General features: G+C 34.7%; 1 protein-coding gene across 6 annotated transcripts in view; it reads right to left on the bottom strand.

Annotated features, from left to right (window-relative positions):
* Positions 1-19,671, bottom strand: part of LOC105220227 (rho GTPase-activating protein 100F) — a 71,385-nt gene that overhangs the window by 22,332 nt on the left and 29,382 nt on the right. For 2 of the 6 annotated variants that reach the window (XM_054235471.1, XM_054235477.1), the window contains exon 1: positions 7,220-8,336. The exons of the other annotated variants lie outside the window; for them this stretch is intronic. In XM_054235471.1, the coding sequence (XP_054091446.1) occupies positions 7,220-7,273 (54 nt within the window). In that variant the 5' untranslated portion in view covers positions 7,274-8,336. Of the gene's footprint in view, positions 1-7,219; positions 8,337-19,671 lie in introns of those variants that run through there. 6 annotated transcript variants of the gene reach the window in all.

Genomic DNA, 19,671 nt, shown 5'->3' with positions numbered 1-19,671 from the left:
ACTAGACAACGGTTAATGGCATTCAGCGGTGTTGCACTCGTACACCATTTTAATTTTTGTTTTTGTACTTTTGTGTGTTTTTTGTGCGCCATTTTATTTTTTAATAGCCACTGGAAAAGCTGTTCGCCATGGTTATAACGGTTCATTTTTATGCGCGTCTAAAATTTTTATTTCCTCGTGGCTTTTGTGTGTAAAATTTTGCATGACTGCAACAAATCGACAACAACAGTTAATGTATTACTATGCATATACTCGTACATACATACATATATAATTCATAGTAATGGTATTGCTGCAAAGCACTTAAGCGGCCACATAATAGGCGGTACTTAAATACCCCGCTCGCCTACTGTACGAGTATAGTTATTTGCTGGCAGTTGACCAATCAATCAGTTAAAAGGTCAAAGCTGATGACTTGTGCGTGCATTTATCGAAAACGAATTAGTGTTCGAAAACGTGGAGCTAATTTGCTTTCGCTTTTACAAATTCCAAAGCCAATGGTTTATTATACTGAATGGCACTATTTCCTTTACCAATTGCGGTATGCATTCATATACATATATACAGAGGTAGTCAAAATTATTTACACATCGGACGTTTTTTTTACAAGTTTCACACAAAAAGCTTTCGCTTGTTGTTGTTATTGTCGCAGGGTAACAAAATGCTATGTTGTTGTAAGCCTTGATCTATTCCCGAGCGAATGAAGTCAGTTTGGCTAGAATAGCTAGAAATATGACTGAGAAATACGCAAATGAACTGAAGACTCGCAGTTGTCAAAAGTATTTACACACAACTTGAACTCTATTTTTAATTTTAATGTTTAGTCTAAGTTGCTATTCTAAGGGGATAAATTCATAATTGGTTACACCGCCTTTGGCATCAATAACAGCCTGCTTTATGGTCCGAATTGATTCAACACAATTGTGCGCTAAGTTAACAGTTTATTTAAACCGAATGTCGGTAATTTCGGCTTTTTCGGTTATTATATCAATTGTCCTCTGATATCTAACGAAAGACCAAACATTTTCACTAAAGTTTTGGTGAGAGCTGTGCGGAGGTCAACTTGATTTGCTTCATTTAAAACTTTTGTAGGTAAAGATCCCTTATGAAATGGTGCATTATCCTGTTGTAAAATGCAGTCAATAGTTGGAAAAGGCCGACTAACCACTACAATGACATGGTCATGTGAATTCTGATATATCCGGATGATTTAGGGTCCCTAAATTAGTACCAAATCTTCAAAACAGAAGTAAAGAAAATTTCCAAAAAATTTCAAAAAATCATAATGTTTTTCCCCGACTCTAATTAGCGTATAACCTGCATTATTCTTCTTTTCACGTGGTAAATGCATAAAGCGTTTACTAAAGAAGCTCTGGAACTAAAATTTAGCCTTATCTGCCCACAACATGGGCATGGGCTTTCATTGTTTCGGAAGTGAAGTAATATGCTGATTCGATGCTGCTGCAATATTAAGAGGACTAATTGTGGGATTTTGTATGACAGTTCCTACTAATTTTCTGCATTCTCTTTGAGTTATCACAGGTTTTCGCCCAGTTATCTTTAAATTGTCCTTGTAATACTTCGTTTCCTTCTTTTTAATAACATTATAAACAGTATTCCTTTAAATTCTATAAAGTTTTATTAACTCCGAAGCCGAAACCCGAGTCTTAAACTTAGTAACAGTCTCCAATCTAGTTATAATCGATAATTCCTTTGTTTTCGACATTTTATTTACCAATTTTTATATTTTAAGGCTGAGTTAGGTTGTTAAGAATGCAATAGAAACCAATTACTACTATTGCTCAAACCAAATCCAAGGATAAAGGCTAAATCGCCGTGTGTAAATACTTTTGACTACCTCTGTATATATTCATCGAACTAAATAATTTAGACATTATAAAGGGTGTTTTTTATTAGCCATGTTGTTTTCAATGAGACAATACTGTTTGTCTTTTAGAATGCTGTTATACGAGCAAGTCGCGGTGGTCACTTGCCCGAAATAATTTTTAAAACATAATGACAAACCCTTTTCTTTATAAAAAATAAATTGTATGAGCATTCATATCTAAAAAAAAACACCTGTTATGTGCATAAATCTTCCTAAATTTGATTAGTATGACCTTCTTGCTTTTTTTTTGCTATTTGCTCGTAACACTAAATTTTACAAAAGAGGTGGCAGGGCTGTACTCAAAATTTTATAAAAACTTGAAAGTGAACGTGGTGTCATTTCAATTTATTTTATTTTATTTTATTTTATTTTATTTTATTTTATTTTATTTTATTTTATTTTATTTTATTTTATTTTATTTTATTTTATTTTATTTTATTTTATTTTATTTTATTTTATTTTATTTTATTTTATTTTATTTTATTTTATTTTATTTTATTTTATTTTATTTTATTTTATTTTATTTTATTTTATTTTATTTTATTTTATTTTATTTTATTTTATTTTATTTTATTTTATTTTATTTTATTTTAATTTCTTTTATTTTATTTTATTTTATTTTATTTAATATTTTAATTTAATTCTTCTTTATTTAATTTAATTATTTTTTAATTAAAATTTCCTTAATTGAAAACAAACCGCACACTTCAGCCACTAGACATGACATATGCCCGCTATTGCAATTTCCAGCAATTGAGATTTTCAATTTAGTTTAGGTATTGTTTAATTTCATTTATTAGCAATGACCTGCCACTTAGCCAACACTTAACCGCCATTTTAACTTCTGCACACAGAGCAATCAACGTCAGCAAGTTTCATTTGGCTTTTGTGCAATGTCCAAGTGATAATTCACTGCCAGCGACGCCGCCAAAGCTGTGGCTGACAACTATTTACAACTACAACAACAATAAGAAAAACAATATAGCAATAGCAACCACAATAACAACAGCAACAACAATGATAATAACAACAACACTCTTGGCAGTGATGACGACAACGTCTCAAGTCTGTTGAAAACCATTTAAATGTTTTCTTAGCGTCACACCACACACACACAAACATACATACATACATCCAAAAGCAACAACAAATAGCCCCAAGTGCTATTGTAAGCTTATATGTACATATACTATATGGCACCACCTTACACCTTTAGCCAACGGAAACGCAGTTGGCGTCTGCATTAGTCACATGATATGCAATCGCATGGATGTCGCTCAGTGGCGAAACGACCGTCCAAAATGGACTGCAAGCGGATGAGTAGCGTTCCTTGGTGACCAATATCTCTTATTAAGACATATATAGTCTATATGTATATAGCATAAATATATGTATCTGTGGGTGCCAGTCCGAAAACCGCGTTGCCGCAATATAAACACGAGCTGTCAATTTACAGGCTCACTCAATCCAGTCGAATTGCACTGTGTGGGACACTTGGGACACTTACAAGTTGGTTTAATAAGTATTTTGGTACTCATATGATATCGGACATAAATATATGCATTATATATAATATACGAGGTGTGTTCAAAAAATAGCGGGAATTTTAACGTTCTGAAAAAATGCTGAAAATTTTATCGAACTTCAAGAAATGTGTATAAAAGTAATAATTGAAAAAAATTTTATAATTCCCGTTATTTTTTGAACACACCATGTACATATGAGTATATTTTATATGGAAGCACGAACATTTTGAACTCTTGAAAGACCTCCAACTCTGGGTCTAGATAATTTCTGAAGATTTCTGGGCACAATATTGTGTTTGTTTGTATGCGTTTAGCGTCGGCAGCGTAGCCTAATGAGACGTCTTCGTAATTTATCGATTGATTTTAAATTCCCGATACTAACACACACACACAGAGACATGCAGTCAAGCGTTGTTTACGACAAATTACTTCAGCAAATGACTAGTTGCCGACAATTTAGCACACCCATACTGATATACATGTGTGTTTGGCAGTAATCTTCTCGTATCTGCTCACTCAATCCCGCCAAGCGTGAGTGTCATATTATGTAATTAATCTATTTTGTAGACAATTTCAGTAGACGCAGCTGTTCCAACAAGACACCCAGAGCCTACAAGCATAACAACACACGCTTCCTCTCACACGAATGTTGGCTGCGTCTGACAAGCAGCAAACGCTGTTGGAGGTGCTGTGTGTAAGCAAGCGGCAATTGGTGAGTAGGGTGGCCTGCGAGGTGAATGTAATAACATGGCAAATTGCATTGGCGGGAATTAGAATATGACTAAGTGAGTAAATATGTATATTATATATGAACGTAGGCGCTGCTGCTGCTATTGCGAGCCGAAGAAACAAAGCATACACCAAGGCGTTACTTGCAAATAGCAGCGACGACGCAAAGCAGAGATCACCGCGCCAATTAGGCAGGCAGGCAGTCAGGCCGCGTGCGGATGGCAGTGATGCTGAGCTGTCGTTTGCAGTGGATGGCACACAAGGACGTCGGCGGGTGGTTGGCAATTGCTTGAGGCGCAGTTCGAGCAACTTGGCGATTGATGAGGTGTAACAATAATAATAATTTAGCGCCGCTGTCTCCGAAGCTTTGACGTAAATGGATGTCAAGACAGTATGCGTGTTTGTTGGTATGTACAGTACGGTTGAAAAATGATAGTTTGCTTTTTTTCTGCTAAATTGTGTTTACCAAATACAGAATGGGTTTTTATGTATGGGTTGGTAAATATATTTGTGCTTCTATATAATATAAGTGTGAAAATAATATTAATTTTGTATTTCAAGTAATTAATATTAATTCTTCGAAGGCGAAGAAAATGAAAAAAATATTCACTTTTTCTTTGAATTTGGTTTTATCAATATTTATTTCAGATTAGAAGCCTTCTGGATCAATATTACAATTTATGAACTCTACATAGTTTCAAATTATTATTTTTGGGGTCTCCGATATTGGAAATTTGTCTACACTTCTAATGCCTACCAACCCGAATTATTCTCCAAAAAATTTATAAAACAAAATATTAAAATTTTTTTATCAAAAATTCCGTCACTCCCCCGATATTGAAAATGTCTGTAATTTTAGACTTCGTCATGGCCTACCAACCCAACCAACTACAACGCCACAGACAAATTATAATTATGTGTCATTCAATGTAAAATACAGCCCAGCAAACTACTACTCTCCAGTTAATGTGCACACACATTAAATACAAACAAATGCAAGATTTATTATTAATAAACGATTTGTTGAGTACAAACATTGGATGAAAAAAAAACACTCGCCACTATTCACATTGGCCATAATTACACATTGACACGCACGCATACAAACAATGTTTGCTTAACATTGAATGAAATCAATAACTTTTGTTCGAGTGTCTCCTCTCCCCCCTCCCAGCAACACTTCAAACCCCAACTCTCTCATGAGTGTTGTATGCAAGTCTTGGAAAAGTGAAACGCCAAGCGCGCCCAATGGGCGTTCCATAACACATGAAGCGCACTCAATCAACATATTCATCGATGACAAAGTCAGCAGTCGCATTGTATTGAAACGTACAATTTGAAACACATCAGCACTGACCGCAACGAAACTCAAGGCTGGCTGCCTGGCAAACAAACAAATACTCGTAAATGTCTGCATGCAATCACAGTGGCCATTAAAATATCAAAAATATCAGCATAAAAAGTCATTAGCACTCAACACAAGGAACAAATACACTCGCATAAAAAAAGTGGAATTGTTTGGTTTGTGTTAAAAATAGTTTTTATGGCCTAATCTAACCTCAGTTTCATAGATCAGCTATAATGTTTATTACATTAAAAACTCAGAGATACATAATAGTTGAGTAGTTAGTATTGAAATTAAATAAGTGGAGAAAAGTGTCCCCAGTTTGGGTTTCGAATCCTTAGAGCCCCAAAAAAGATAGAGATTATTGAACGCTAACAAATGTCTCATTCGCGTTCGTCTAAAATCTTCTTTCCCATACCTCCTTCCTGAAGTATAATACTAAAAGTGTCTATATAAAAGGTTATATATGATATTTGATAAGATAATTTATATATAGGGTATATATAATGAGTAATTATTTTAATTTCAATGATTAAGATTACCTACATGTCTTCACCAAAAATCTCCAACAAATATTTGACACTTCATCTACATTCTATCACCCATAGTATTCTCTCAAGTTTCAACAGCACTAACAGTTTCTCAAAATAGTGGCGTGAGATTTCATGTTTCATCTACTCTCTCTTGATCCCTATACAAATATTTTGGCTTACAGCCCCTAGGTATTTGACGATTATATGACGGTCTATATCCTTATAGTTGTTAAAACTTGCTACGATTTCAAAAACATCAAGCCATGTCTACAGTACTAGAACAGTTCTATACTTATTTATATTAAAACTTTCAAGGTATTTTCAGCACTATTCAAGAGAAATCATTTGCTAGAGGGTTGCTAAAATCCGTACAGACCATATGAAAACCGCAGAACTGAAGAACTGAAGAAGATGTCCAAAAGAGCATGTTATGGATGAAAACCTCAAAATGTCCACACTTTTTTTGGTGATTGTAAATTGAAATTCGAAACCTATGAATGAATATTGGATTAATCATGACTGAATATTAGATCTCAATGTTTGTTAAAAAAATAACGGGAATTTTTAAGGTTGGCGGGTTGGGAGAGTCCAATTTGCAAATTTTTTTTATTATGTTGATATTGCCAGACATGGCTTCATGTGACGTTTTCCTGTCTTCAAAAATAAAGAGAATGTTAAAGCGTTTTCGTTTTACAAGCTTATGAGAAATCGTTGAAAGCGACAAAGTATATCCCAAAAATCGAGTTTGAGAAGTGTTTCGACGATTGAAGGTAGCGATGGCATAAGTGCATAATAGCAAATGGGGACTACTTTAACATTAATGTCGACGAATGAATGAATATTTAAAAAAAAAAATAAAAACGAAAATTCCCGTTATTTTTTGAACACACCTCATTTGTAAAAAATCTAAGTAAAATGGGCACCGAGTGCTCATTAGAAACAAAGTCCGTGTCTTAAAATATTGGAAACGATGGCAAATTGTTTAGTATTTGTTCTATTTCCACTGTACTCTCCGGAACTCAGCGTATCCAATTCTCAGACCTCAAAAAAATGATAATTAAAAGATGTAGAAGTCACTATAGTCGGTTTATCGGTACCTTTATGACATTATATATTTTGATCGAATTTTAATAAAAATATTAAAGGATTTCAACATTTAAATATTATTTTCGAAAAAAATCTCACGTCATCAACTTACTTTGCGGTGACTGCTCCTGGTCAGAAAGCACCCAGTTGTGGCGCTATCACACATTAAAACTTATTTGCACCAAATGAAGATACGCGCCGCTTGCCAAAACGAAATGTCACAAGACAATTTAAAATAATGTCGAATATCCTGCGTTTACACAGGGTAAATTGCTTGCGAAACTGGCGAAGTAAATGGCGCACATGTGCGAGTGTATATATGTGTGTGTGTGTGTTGACGCTGCTCAATAGCGATTATCGAAAGCGTATTATGCTATCGTAGTGTTTCTTCACTTTACTTTGTACACCGCTCCGTTGCACTATGTCGCCAAGCGATTTCGTTGCCATCGGCCGCTTGAGCTTTATCCTTATCCCCAATGGGTTCACACGCACTTTTCTTAAATTATTTTACAACATCTTCGCTGTGGGCGCATTACCAACACTGGCTCACCCACTCACGTTCTCCCACTCTTATATATATATATATATATACACACCGTTAGCGTTGTTTGTGCGCTTGCGGCTCTTGCTTCTTCGAAATTCCGTGTACACCGTGGCGTATACTCAACTTTTCGGCGTGTACTTATATATATTTCCTTCGTTTTCCTTTTATGCTGTTCCTTCTCTGTTAGGTAGGACGGATTTCGTTGTTTTCAGGCATTTAGTAAGTACATATATATATATATATATACATATGTATGTGTGCGCACCTTTATGTATTTCGTTTTCGGTCGTTTGCTTTGAACTTTTCGGTGAGTTATCTTTTAGCTGGCGGTAGGTCGCTTGTGGGTTGTTCGCCTGTTCGCCCACGCACTTTACAAGCGTTTGTGTACACAATGCCAAAGTTTAGCACACAAACACAAAATAAATGTATTTTTGGATTGGACTTTTGTCAAAGCAACAAACATATAGCGCAGTCACGTTTTCGAATATCTCATTTCACAGCATCATTATTTTTTGGCTGCAACACTTTGCTGCTCTTTAACTTGTTTAGGATTGTGTGAGTGCGTAGTTATTTAATAACGGTTACTTTTGTATATATGTTTGTATATTAACACTTTGATATGCTATGATATGCCATAAACACTATATTATTCATATTTCTTAATTACATTTTCTTTATTTGTTCGTTGTTTGTACTTTTCGTTTGTTTCAAATTAGTTGCACTAGATGAGTATTCAAGTTCGGTTAGGAAGCTGTCGCATAAAGTATTTTATATAATGTGATTCAATCTATTATTTCAAGAGTTCTCTCGGCTTAGCAACATAACTCAAACTGCTTTCACCACAATGACTGCGTTTTTTGTACTAGTCGCATGAAATTAATTCTTAAAATTTTTGAAAATCAAGTCATAATTTGAAAAAGATTTTGATAAAAAATAAAAAAAATAAAATAAAAACTAGAAATAATTCCAAGAGTTCAATTTTTTTCTTCTATTCCATCCCCAGACTGACAGCACTAAGCACTCAAAACCAATACTGTAACGATATCCCAGACTCCAGAATGACTCCGAGTGATTTTTTCCTATTTCCAAAAACAAAGGGAACCTTAAAGGGCCATCGTTTTATGAGCATATGATAAAACACTGAAAGAGCCAAAGGCTATCCCAAAAATCGAGTTTGAGAAGTGTTTCGATGATTGGAAGAAACGCTGGTATAAGTGCATGATATCGAAAAGAAACTATTTTAAAATCGACAGCATTACTGTAGAAGAATGAATAAATATTTTTTCAAAAAACCAAAATTCCCGTTATTTTTTGAACACAACTTGTATTACCAAACACAATCGACATAACTTAGAAAAATATCTAGAAAGTTTATACAAATCTCTTGAGATATTAAAAATTCAATGTCGAGGAGATTAATGAAAGTTATAATAGTATATATAGGCGGGTTTATACAAAAGACAAACTCAATATTTCGTATGGTTTTAAGAAAAGGCTTTTTCTGGCAAAGTTTTCATTAATCATTCAGCCATCGTGGATGTTGCACCGATTGTAATGATCTTTGAACACATCGATTTCTCCGTACCCGACTCTCAAGCGCGTACTTGGGAGGTTTTGAAATTTTGTTCAGCAACTGCGAGCGCTCGTTACTCGACTCTCTGGCACGCGATTGCGATGCGAAGAGAATGACTTGGAAGACGATTTTCAGTTTCAGATTAAGATTCTCCATCACGGTGTCTTTTTGATAATCTCACCTGGGAACTATTTTCAGAAAGTTGAGATTCTAGCAATAAATATAGCCTATATTACTAGGGGTGAATGTAGCTTTCCAATGGTGAAAGAATTTTTGAAATCGGCACAGTAGTTTTCGAGTTTATTCAATACAAACATACATACAAATCTTTCCTCTTTACAATAGTAGTATAGATATAGTTAAAGTGTCAAATATCTCGAACAACTTCATTTCAAGGTTCTTCAAAACCATTACGCCCATAACTGCATCTCATTGATTACAATACTAATACCGAATATTGAGTTAATATACGTTAGTTTTCTGAGTTTGCTTAGATTTGTTTTCTAATGTTAGTTCTAAGATGAGTTTTCTGATTATAGGAGTATGTTGATATATTTGAACAAGTATTTTCTTTACAGTTGTTCATATTTACTTTCACGTATTTACCTCCTCAATCTTTTCATCTCATTACGCTGTTACTATACTCAACAATGCTACACTATGCGATCAGCCTTATCGATAACAATAAATTACAACAAATACAATAAAGCGTGTAGTAACAAGATTGACATTTTCCATTTAATAAATGAGTATCTTCCACGAAATTAAATTCATGCAGAAGGTTTATCAAATTTCATTAGAAACACACATTCACACAATCACCTTACCCAACTCACTCTCCATATTTCTAAACAAAAAAGGTTATTTTTTTATAATTCGATTTCATTTCCTGCGAATACTTTAATGTCATTTGAAGATTTTGCAGTCTCAACAAAATTAAATTACTTTTAGTCAGAGTTGGGGTTTCTCCCCCAGTAAGTTGAACCGCATTGGCTAAACTATTTACATACATATCTATACTTGTATATCAATGTCAAATATATTGAGGAAATCTCAATTTAACCTGCCAGCAGCCAACTGTGGAACAAGGCTGAAGTTGTTAAGGTTTAGTCAGAGAAAATCGATGGATTTGATATAAAAGTAGCTCCAAATTATTGTAATAAAAATCAGGTAATATCAGGGAAGAATTCATGGATTCCTAAAAAATAAATTAGTTTAACAAGCTGAGCATTTATTATGGAAAATTACATGAAATTAATCTTTCCGAAAACATTCCATTCCATACTAAGTTCTATTTTTGAATAAGTAAATTAATTTTAAAAGCTTTTCACTTAATTTTTACACTAAACAAATAGAGATGAAAAGGTCATTCACGGAATTTCCGTAATCCCGGAATTATCTCGCTCGAAGCTTTTCTACTATTTCATTTAAGGCAACAAGCTTTGGTACCCCTATCTTGATGAGCGCTCATCAAACATTAGCTAATTACTCAACTCACAGCACCCACGCACTGTTATCCATGTGCAACACAAGTGAGAAGTCAGCACAACTTTTTTAATCTCCCATTGCAGTACAGTACATTTAAAGAATGACTGTGTGTTAATAAAGTAATAACAATTCTTGGAAAAAGATTTCGCTGTACACAGATTGGCGCTTTGTTGCTGCTTTGCACAATTTCATAACTGTTGTTTGCATTTTTAACCTTTGGCTGACGAGACCTTTGGTTTTGGGACTGCACAGATATCAGTGTTGTCAACAGGAAGTAATAACTTTATTTTTTTCGGATGTCGGTTGTCCTTCGTAGAATTCCTTAACGTAGCAATGACACGGCAATCTTTCGGGATTTCTTCCTGTTTGCATAGGCACGTGCATTAAATCGACATTTTCCGTGCGACACCTTTTCTTTGAATGTAATGACGGTATATTCGAATATACTATATATGTAACCTATACCATATATATGTATATGTAATACATACGGTTACTTATCTATTCCTTTGGAACCTTTTGTTATTATTATTAAGTTTTCATATTTATCTATTCCTTCAGTTGAGTGGTCATTTTTAGTGGCGCGTAGACTTTTCTTAGAAGACATTCAACTTAAATACACACTCAAATTTATTTCATCTTTATTCATCTTTATTAGAAGTAGTTGTTTTTATAATATTAAAAGTTTCATCAGATTGGTCTTCAAACCCATGTCATGTCATAACGAAAGTTAGACATCGATATTCTCTTCTAAAGGTCAGCTCTTAGGTATGGTTTAAAATTTGAACTGATGTCTTTAAAACGAGGAAAAATATCGTAAAGGGGAGAAAAACTGCAGCCGGGGTGGCTGCTGAGGGGAAGACAAGTAAGATGTCAAAGTGTGGTGAAGAAGTCCATATTAAAAATTGATATTTATTCTCCAATAACAATAATCAATGAAATGTAAATTAAATAAGAAGAGTTGGGAGTTAAGAAAAAACACAAATAAGGAGGGCTAAGTTCGGGTGGAACCAAATATTATCCAAAATAAAAGTGTGTACATGAGATATGTCTTTAAAACTTCATCTTCATGTTCGGTAAATGTGGTCTAAGAGAGAATATTGAAATTTACCAAGTATTTTTTTGAAAGATCAATATCTGATATAACAAAATCCTCTTTCTATAGTTATTTGAGAAAAATATCTGTGCCGCAGAAGATCTCACGTGGACAGCTTGGACTCCTCAAAAGGGATACCCAACAACCTCAAAAGACGATATGAATTTGTTGAGCCAAATAATTTGTATACGAGTCGTTAGAAAAACGAAACCAAATTTTTTTTTTGAAATTATGCATAATTTATAAGTATTTTTATTATAATATAAAAAATATGTATTAAAATATTTAAAAAAGTAGTAATTTAAAAATTGATAAATAAAATATAAAAAAATTATAATAAAAAAAGTATAATAAAAAAAAATAATATATAAAAAATTATAAAGTAATAAGAAATAAAAAAAGAAATTTTAATAAAAAATTTTAAGTTTTAGAAGTTATAAACCTAATAAAATTCAGTTACAGTAGTTTAAGGTAATACAAACATGCCACACCACCCCCCAAAGAAACCTCACACGAATTACACCCCAGTCGCATGTAGCATCCTTTATCTTTTGTCTTCCCACCTTTCCCACTCTCCCCTCTCTGCAACCAACCTCTACAAAAATTTTGTGTACGCGCCTTAGCAACTCGGCTACACTCAATTTATTGTGCGTAAAGCAGCGACGACTGTTTATATGTATGTTTGAGTCTACACCCCATACTCTAATTTAAAGGCAAAACAACAAAGTGGGTAGGATTTGGTCGGCGGCTGATTTCTCCGAAAATGCCAAATATTACATTCTAACGCGGTAGGAGTATACAGACAACAAAAATAACAACAACAACAATATAACATTAAAACAAAAGTTGTTGTTGGGTTTGTGGGAGGAATAGAGCTGGGCATGAGATGAAATGTAGCAATGCAACAACACGCTGTGCGCCCTAGGATAATATGCGAGTAAGATATATATATATATATACATTCATACAATCTGTATATAGACTCTGGCGCAAGTTTATACGAGGGAGCATATAGATATGGAAGAAAAGTAAATGCTTTAAGATGAGACCGAGAGCAGCAAGCATGTGGATGCCAAGCGCTTAGTCTAACAAAAGCTGATACGAGTTTGTTACAACGGCTGTCGGGAGGTCGGTCTAGAGGACGGAGAGTCGGTCGGTTGGGTGGACCATTTACTTGGCTTGTTTTAATGTGATTTTGGTGGGGCTGAGTTGACGAAAATATTGTTGGATACAAAAACGACTGGATACAATTTGTGTATACGAGCGTATGAGTGTGTATGGCATACAAAACGATGGCTGGCTTATTATACAGCAGTCAAGTCGTCGTTGTAATACTGTGAGACTGCAAGAGAATTCGAGAAGTAATAGTGTAGTATGGGGTCAGTGGTATGCTTTGGTGGGAATAATAGCTGGACAATGCGAAATGTTTAGCTGCAAGTTGGCGCTGGCTTTGGCAAACTAAACGCATAAACGATGATGAGTTTTGACAGTGCAAATAAAAGTTGTCTGAACCCCAAACACACACACACACACACACAATCGAATTGAACAATTGAAATGAGTAAAACAAATAAATGCAGACGGAGTGAAATGAAAAAAAGACAGAAAGCAGTTACTAATGCGAGCGGTAGTCACATAACTGACTGTGCGTATGTGAGTGGCGCTAGGAAGGGGTACAAAGGGCAGCCATCAAGGTGAAAGCAATCGAGACGCGGTTAGTCTGCTGGCGGCGATAATAATTTTTTTTTTTCTAAATGGCACAAATGCAATTGTTTCGATACACATTGGCGCGTATGCAAACTAACTGTACACATAAACCGTTATTAGTACACACACGAATAAATATAGAACAAAAAGTGAATATAGTGAGTAAAAAGTGTTTCATTGGGCGCGTAAATATTTTAGTATTTTTCCAAACTTCACACCACACAAATGAATTGCGAATTGCGCGCGTGCTGACTGCCTCGTACATGAGTCACATTTGTCACGTTGTTGCACACACACGCGCCACTTGAGCCGAATGCATTTGCGGTACTTTGCGTACTCTTTCCAATCATCTTTTTTATAATTCTATAATTTTCGATTTGAATTTACATACTTTATACACTAACACTACACAGCATTTAACTACAATTCTACTATGCAGCAACAAAAACTTTTACGCGCTACACATTTCGTGGTGTTATCCTTTACACACACAGCTATCCCGTTATATTTTTCACTACTCCACACTCTATATACTACACTACTGCAAGCGCTGCGTAACGGAGAGAACGCCACTGAACGCACCGCCGACCGACGCACTCGAATGAACTTATTGAATTGAAAAGCACCAGCGCACGAGCCGAGCTCTCGGAGTGAATCGGTTGCACGACACGAATGCCGAAAACGGCGGCAATGAAAATACGAAAATTCGTAAGGGAAAATGTTATACATTGAAACGAAATGGAAGCAGAGCACAATGCTCCCACAAAAAATAAGTTTCCTAAATCCGTTTGTTGGCTTCGGTGTTAGCGTTAGTTTAGGTGTGTGTGTGTGTTTGTGCTTAGCTCCGATTGTTTTAGGAGTAAAAAAAGCTCAAAATTCGGGAAAACGAAAAGTGGCAGGACTGTGTAGGTACTCGTACCTACATATATGCAGTTATCCTTGTTAGAAGTTTGTGTGTTGTTGTGTTAGCTTGTTATGTATATTTGTTGTTGTTTGTGTTCTGAAAGACTGAATTTGTACATTTTAGAATACAGACAACTGAAAGCACAAATAATGGTGGGAAAACATGCTTACATACATTCAAATAACTGTACATTTACAAAGACCGAAGAATTGTAAGTGTTGCCACCTTTAACTGTAAGCATATCAGAAAATGAAATGAAATGATTTGAGAACGAATTACTTGGCACAAAATTGAATGCGAAGTTTGCTCCTTCGAAGATGACTTTTCAAAAAATTGTAGTAAAAAGACGAAAATATAATAAAATAAGACTGAGAACCAGTGACAAAATTCAATTAAAAATAATATTTAAAACAAGTAAGGAAGGGCTAAGTACGGGTGTAACCGAACATTTTACACTCTCGCAAACTATTTACTTATTTTTATTAATATAAAACACAATTTGACCCATATATTCGTCATCTATATGGTATATAGTCCATTGAAAGTTGGAAACTCTAATATTCGGTATATGGGAGCTAGGTGAAGTTATGACCCGATTTCACCCATTTTTGGCACGGAGACATATTATTAGAAGAAAAATATTCGCTTAGAATTTCTTTGAAATATCTGAGAGACTTACCAATATTTTCGGTAAAAAAATATTAGAGGCAATGAGATCCTCATGTTCGATATATGGGGCCTTGAAAACTTATGGCCCGATTTTGGTGATTTTTAGAAAAGCGATTGACTTCATTCTCATTGAAATTGATCGAGTAGTTTCGGAGATATGGTTTTTGACCCATAATTGGCCGGAGCCACACCCATTTCAAATTTTGTGTACCAATTTGAGTGTAGCCATTCTGTACCTTCTTTATAATGAAATTTAAGATTTCTTGTGTTTTTCCTTACTGACTTAAAGCTATTTTAGAAGTTTTCAACACAATCTTTGTATGGTAGGTGAACGTGGTTATAATCCGATTTCCTCCATTTTTGGACTTTCCTTATACCTAAAAAAAAGTACTCTAGAAAGTTTGGTTGATATAGCTTTAGTAGCTTACGAGATATGTACAAAAAAAGGAGGCGGAGCCACGCCCACTTCACAAAAAAAATTGCATCCAAATATGCATCCCTTCATAGTGCGATCCTTTATACCAAATTTTACTTTCATAGCTTTATTTAGAGCTTAGTTATGAGACTATATTTTTTCGGTTCGGTTTCAGTGGTCCGCTTTTGCTCATCTATGAAAGCAACCTTCCTATGGTGCCAAGGAACACGTATAAAGTGAATGAAGAGAAATAGTATTTTGGATTAAATTATTCCTGAAACATCTCAATAGGTGAGTAAGTGAGCTGCTACAAATATGTACAAGAAACTATATATATTTCATGAAAGCTTAGTTTCGACCCCATCTTTAGTTGAGTTTGAATATATAAAGTATGAAAAATAAAAATAAGCCGGTCAGTCTTTTGGCAGACTCAAAATCAGTCAGTCGATTTGCTGACTCAGCCATAAAACACAAAATATGGAGTTTTTTGAAACTGTCTATATTTTTAAGAGAATCTTTCAGTTATTTCAAAAATAGTTAGGGCTGAGACGAATTCTACAAGTCAGAGATCATAAAAATCTGTCCATTCGTTTTTGAGTTATAAACGGTCGGGTTAAGAGTAGAGCTAATGATTGGATTAGGACTTTCAATTATTTTTTAAACATTATACAGATGCACGTTGAAGTGTCATACGAGTATTGCCGATCCAGTACCTCCAGTGATCTCTATAGAAACGAAAATTGATCTTAAGCTTTCTGGACTTATCGAGTATAAAGAGTGTTTAAAACAAAACCGTAAAGCTGATATGAGTTTGCATAAACGCCGGTCGTAGGGTTGGTGGATCGGTTGACCAATTACTTGGCTTGTTTCTACACAACAGAAACGACAACAACAGTCTTCAACAGTCTTAAAACACAACTTAACACCGCATAATTTAACGGTTATTCATGAACAGATATTGTACAAAATTGATACTTGAAGTATTTTAGCATGAAGACGTCGAAATGTCGATATTATATTATAAATTAGCTAGTTAAACACTTAATATTACTAATAAACATAATATGATAACTGTAGCTGTTATGACTTTCCTCTCACAAACGCTAATGAACTAATGCCTCTTTTTGACTTAAGACACAGCTTAAAGCCAATTATGTTGACCCATTCTCCCCAAAGTGACCACAACGCATAAGCCGATTACTTAAATGTTAGTAAAACTATAAAGCAAACAGCAGCTTACAAATCCACAATCCTATTATTACGCAACTCAACTCAACTCACAGTCACCAATGATATGAATACGAAAATAGGCAGTCATTAAAACAAGATCGACGCTCATAAATCTCGGCTGGAAGATTTATATGCAGTGTGTGTGTGTGTGTGGAGATTTGTAGTACACGCACAAAAACAAGCTATTAAGAGACTCGACACTTAGGCTTTGAGTTTTGTTTCCTTGCTACGCACTTTTACTACTTACTCACCTGCAAACATACACATTCATTTGAGTTTATTTGGTTGAATGTGTTGGTGTATTACCATGAAGTTATTGAAATCGCTTTTTATTACCTGCAAAGAAAACAAGTTGAAAAAACATCATTAAAAAATGCATTTTAAATGATAAAATGGAAAGCAAACACTCACACTTTGACAGACACACACACACACACAAGCGCTCGCCGAGGCAATAATACTCGTAAAAGGGAAATATTTTTCATTTATTTTTTGTATTTTATATTTTTATTTTTTAGCCACAAAGCATTTTGAAATGGCTGTCACACGCACGCGAGCACAACGCACACACACACATATAAGCAGCCACACAATAAGGCCTTCAATAGGTGAGAGTGCAGCAGCACACCTGGCAGTCTACACACAGCCAGTGTGTTGGCGTTGTTGTTGTGCCACTCATGCAGTGGCAAGTGGCATGCGGCGGCATACTCGTACAAATACCAGCACAAGGGTAGTGAACTCGTACTTCAAAAAATCAAAATGGAAAATGTCTACCCGCAAAATGTGGGTCATTTCCATCATAAAAAGGCGGCAACACAACACACACGACACAGATTCAAAGAGCAACGCTGCAAATAGCATTTCGCCAGCGAATAGCGTACAGACACAAGCCAACAATAACGCTGTGGAAAAGGTTAAAAAATTCAAAAAGGAGTATTTGATTTAGTCGCTTTTTATCTGTTTTATTCCTTTTTTTCAAACAAGCACAACAATATGTGGTATTTTAGCATTAAGGATGCGAGATGGATTTGGGCATTAATACATATGTACATATATGTGGATATATATATGTGCTTGAAAATAATTGAAATAGCCAAGTGAAATGACATGAGAGTATTTGCATGTATGAGATTACATGTGTGATTACGGATCTTAGATGGACCTCTTGGAAAAAGACGCACCTTACAGTGATAACCAATGTGATCTGGTCCTTGAGAAGAAAACTTAAATGTATCAAAAAATGTAAAAAAGTAATTCGTACTATTTCCAGATTTTTTTTTTAAATAATTCTGAAAATTCTGATATTATTGATATTATTGGAAAAGCGTCTACGGTCTATGTAATGTCAGATCTTAGATTTTATTATAAAAATATTAAGTATACCTATAACCCTTTTCGCACAGGAGTTAATTCTTCAATTAACTGACCTTTACTCGATGAAAGCACTGATTGAGTTCGATTTACCATACAAAAGAAATGTCTTATTTTCCTACATTAATTTTCAATCGAATACAAATCGATTTGAAACTGGAATGCATCTTTGAGGGCTGCTGTCTACGTTGATTTTCTTGTTGATATTGATAAAATATAAATCAGCTAATGATACCTGCCAACTTCTTATGAAAAGGGAAAACTAAATGTATAACAGCTGATCGTTAATCGAGTACCCGGTTGCGCGAAAGGCAAAATCTGGTTTCTCAATTATAATTTTAATGTATTACATTAATTTGGCTGTGCGAATGGCTATTACCATATAATTTAAGTAAAATTGTCGAAGTTTTCTCATAACAAAACCAACGATTTTAACAGTATATTAAAATAGAAGTGAGTGTAGGGCAAATGTAGTATGAAATATTATCAATAGAGTAGAATTATCTATCAAAGTGTCATTTCCAACAGTATTTTTTTAATGAAAAAATAACCAATTTGGCACAATTGGATCATCTGAAGGTTACCAGAACTGAAAATTAGAGAAATTCGTAAAAAAATATTTATTGACAAAATTTAAACTCGTTCTCTGTCAAGATTTCCAACGAAAAATAACGGTAAGTCATTAGTTAAATAAGCAGACGAAAATTATAAAAAAACACACCCCTTATTCATACTTAATTATTAGGAAATATGTAAAAAAATATATTTCTTCGTACTTTCAATTCATAATTCCTAATACACCAGAAAAAACACCACTCTGTCACCAAAACTTTTATCAGCCGAACCTAGTACCCAGAGTATAAATAAATCTACAAAGCTCTGTAGGAAAAGGAGTATATATATTCAGTTGTAAATATGTTCCTCGTACCAAAGCTGCGATGACCGCAATAACAATAAAAATGGCAAAAAGGAAAAACCAACAACCAAAAACAACAACCACATTGATGTGCTTTTGAATTGCAACGCATCATTGCCAACATTCCGATAAACAATTTCATGGCAAACTCATTTAATTTAAAATGAGTTTTACTTCCACAACAACAACAACACACCAACAAAGCCATAATGCTCGGGCGACGAAAACAAATATTATCAGATACTCCAAACGATGAAGTCCGCACGCTGTCGTTGCGAGATGTGGAGGGGTAAAAGCGTATGAAATTGACAATTTTGTCACCGAATATTTTCACGACTTGATCCTTTAAAAAATTGTTTTTTTTTTTTCGGGAACCAAATAAATGGAGACTTATATGTATGCGTATATGCCGCCAACTAAAACTCAAGTGTGTGAAAATATTTGCTGTGTATGTGTGTAGTACGTGAGCCGCCTTGCCTCTTTCTATTCAACCCTCCAAGGACAGCGTTTGCTTATTGCCTAAAACGGCGTAGCTCATAACTCATCGGCTTCATCCGCTGCAATCGCCCACGACGGATGGGCGGCTAATAATGTATTTCCGAAGAGGAAAAGTTTTGTCGGCGGGTTTGTCAAATGGGCAGAATCCACATT

This window comes from Zeugodacus cucurbitae, chromosome 2 (genome assembly GCF_028554725.1).
Source record: "Zeugodacus cucurbitae isolate PBARC_wt_2022May chromosome 2, idZeuCucr1.2, whole genome shotgun sequence".
In the NCBI taxonomy this organism is placed as follows: Eukaryota; Metazoa; Arthropoda; class Insecta; order Diptera; family Tephritidae; genus Zeugodacus; species Zeugodacus cucurbitae.
Note: the sequence above shows the minus strand (reverse complement) of the source record. Positions and strands in the feature narration are given on the sequence as shown.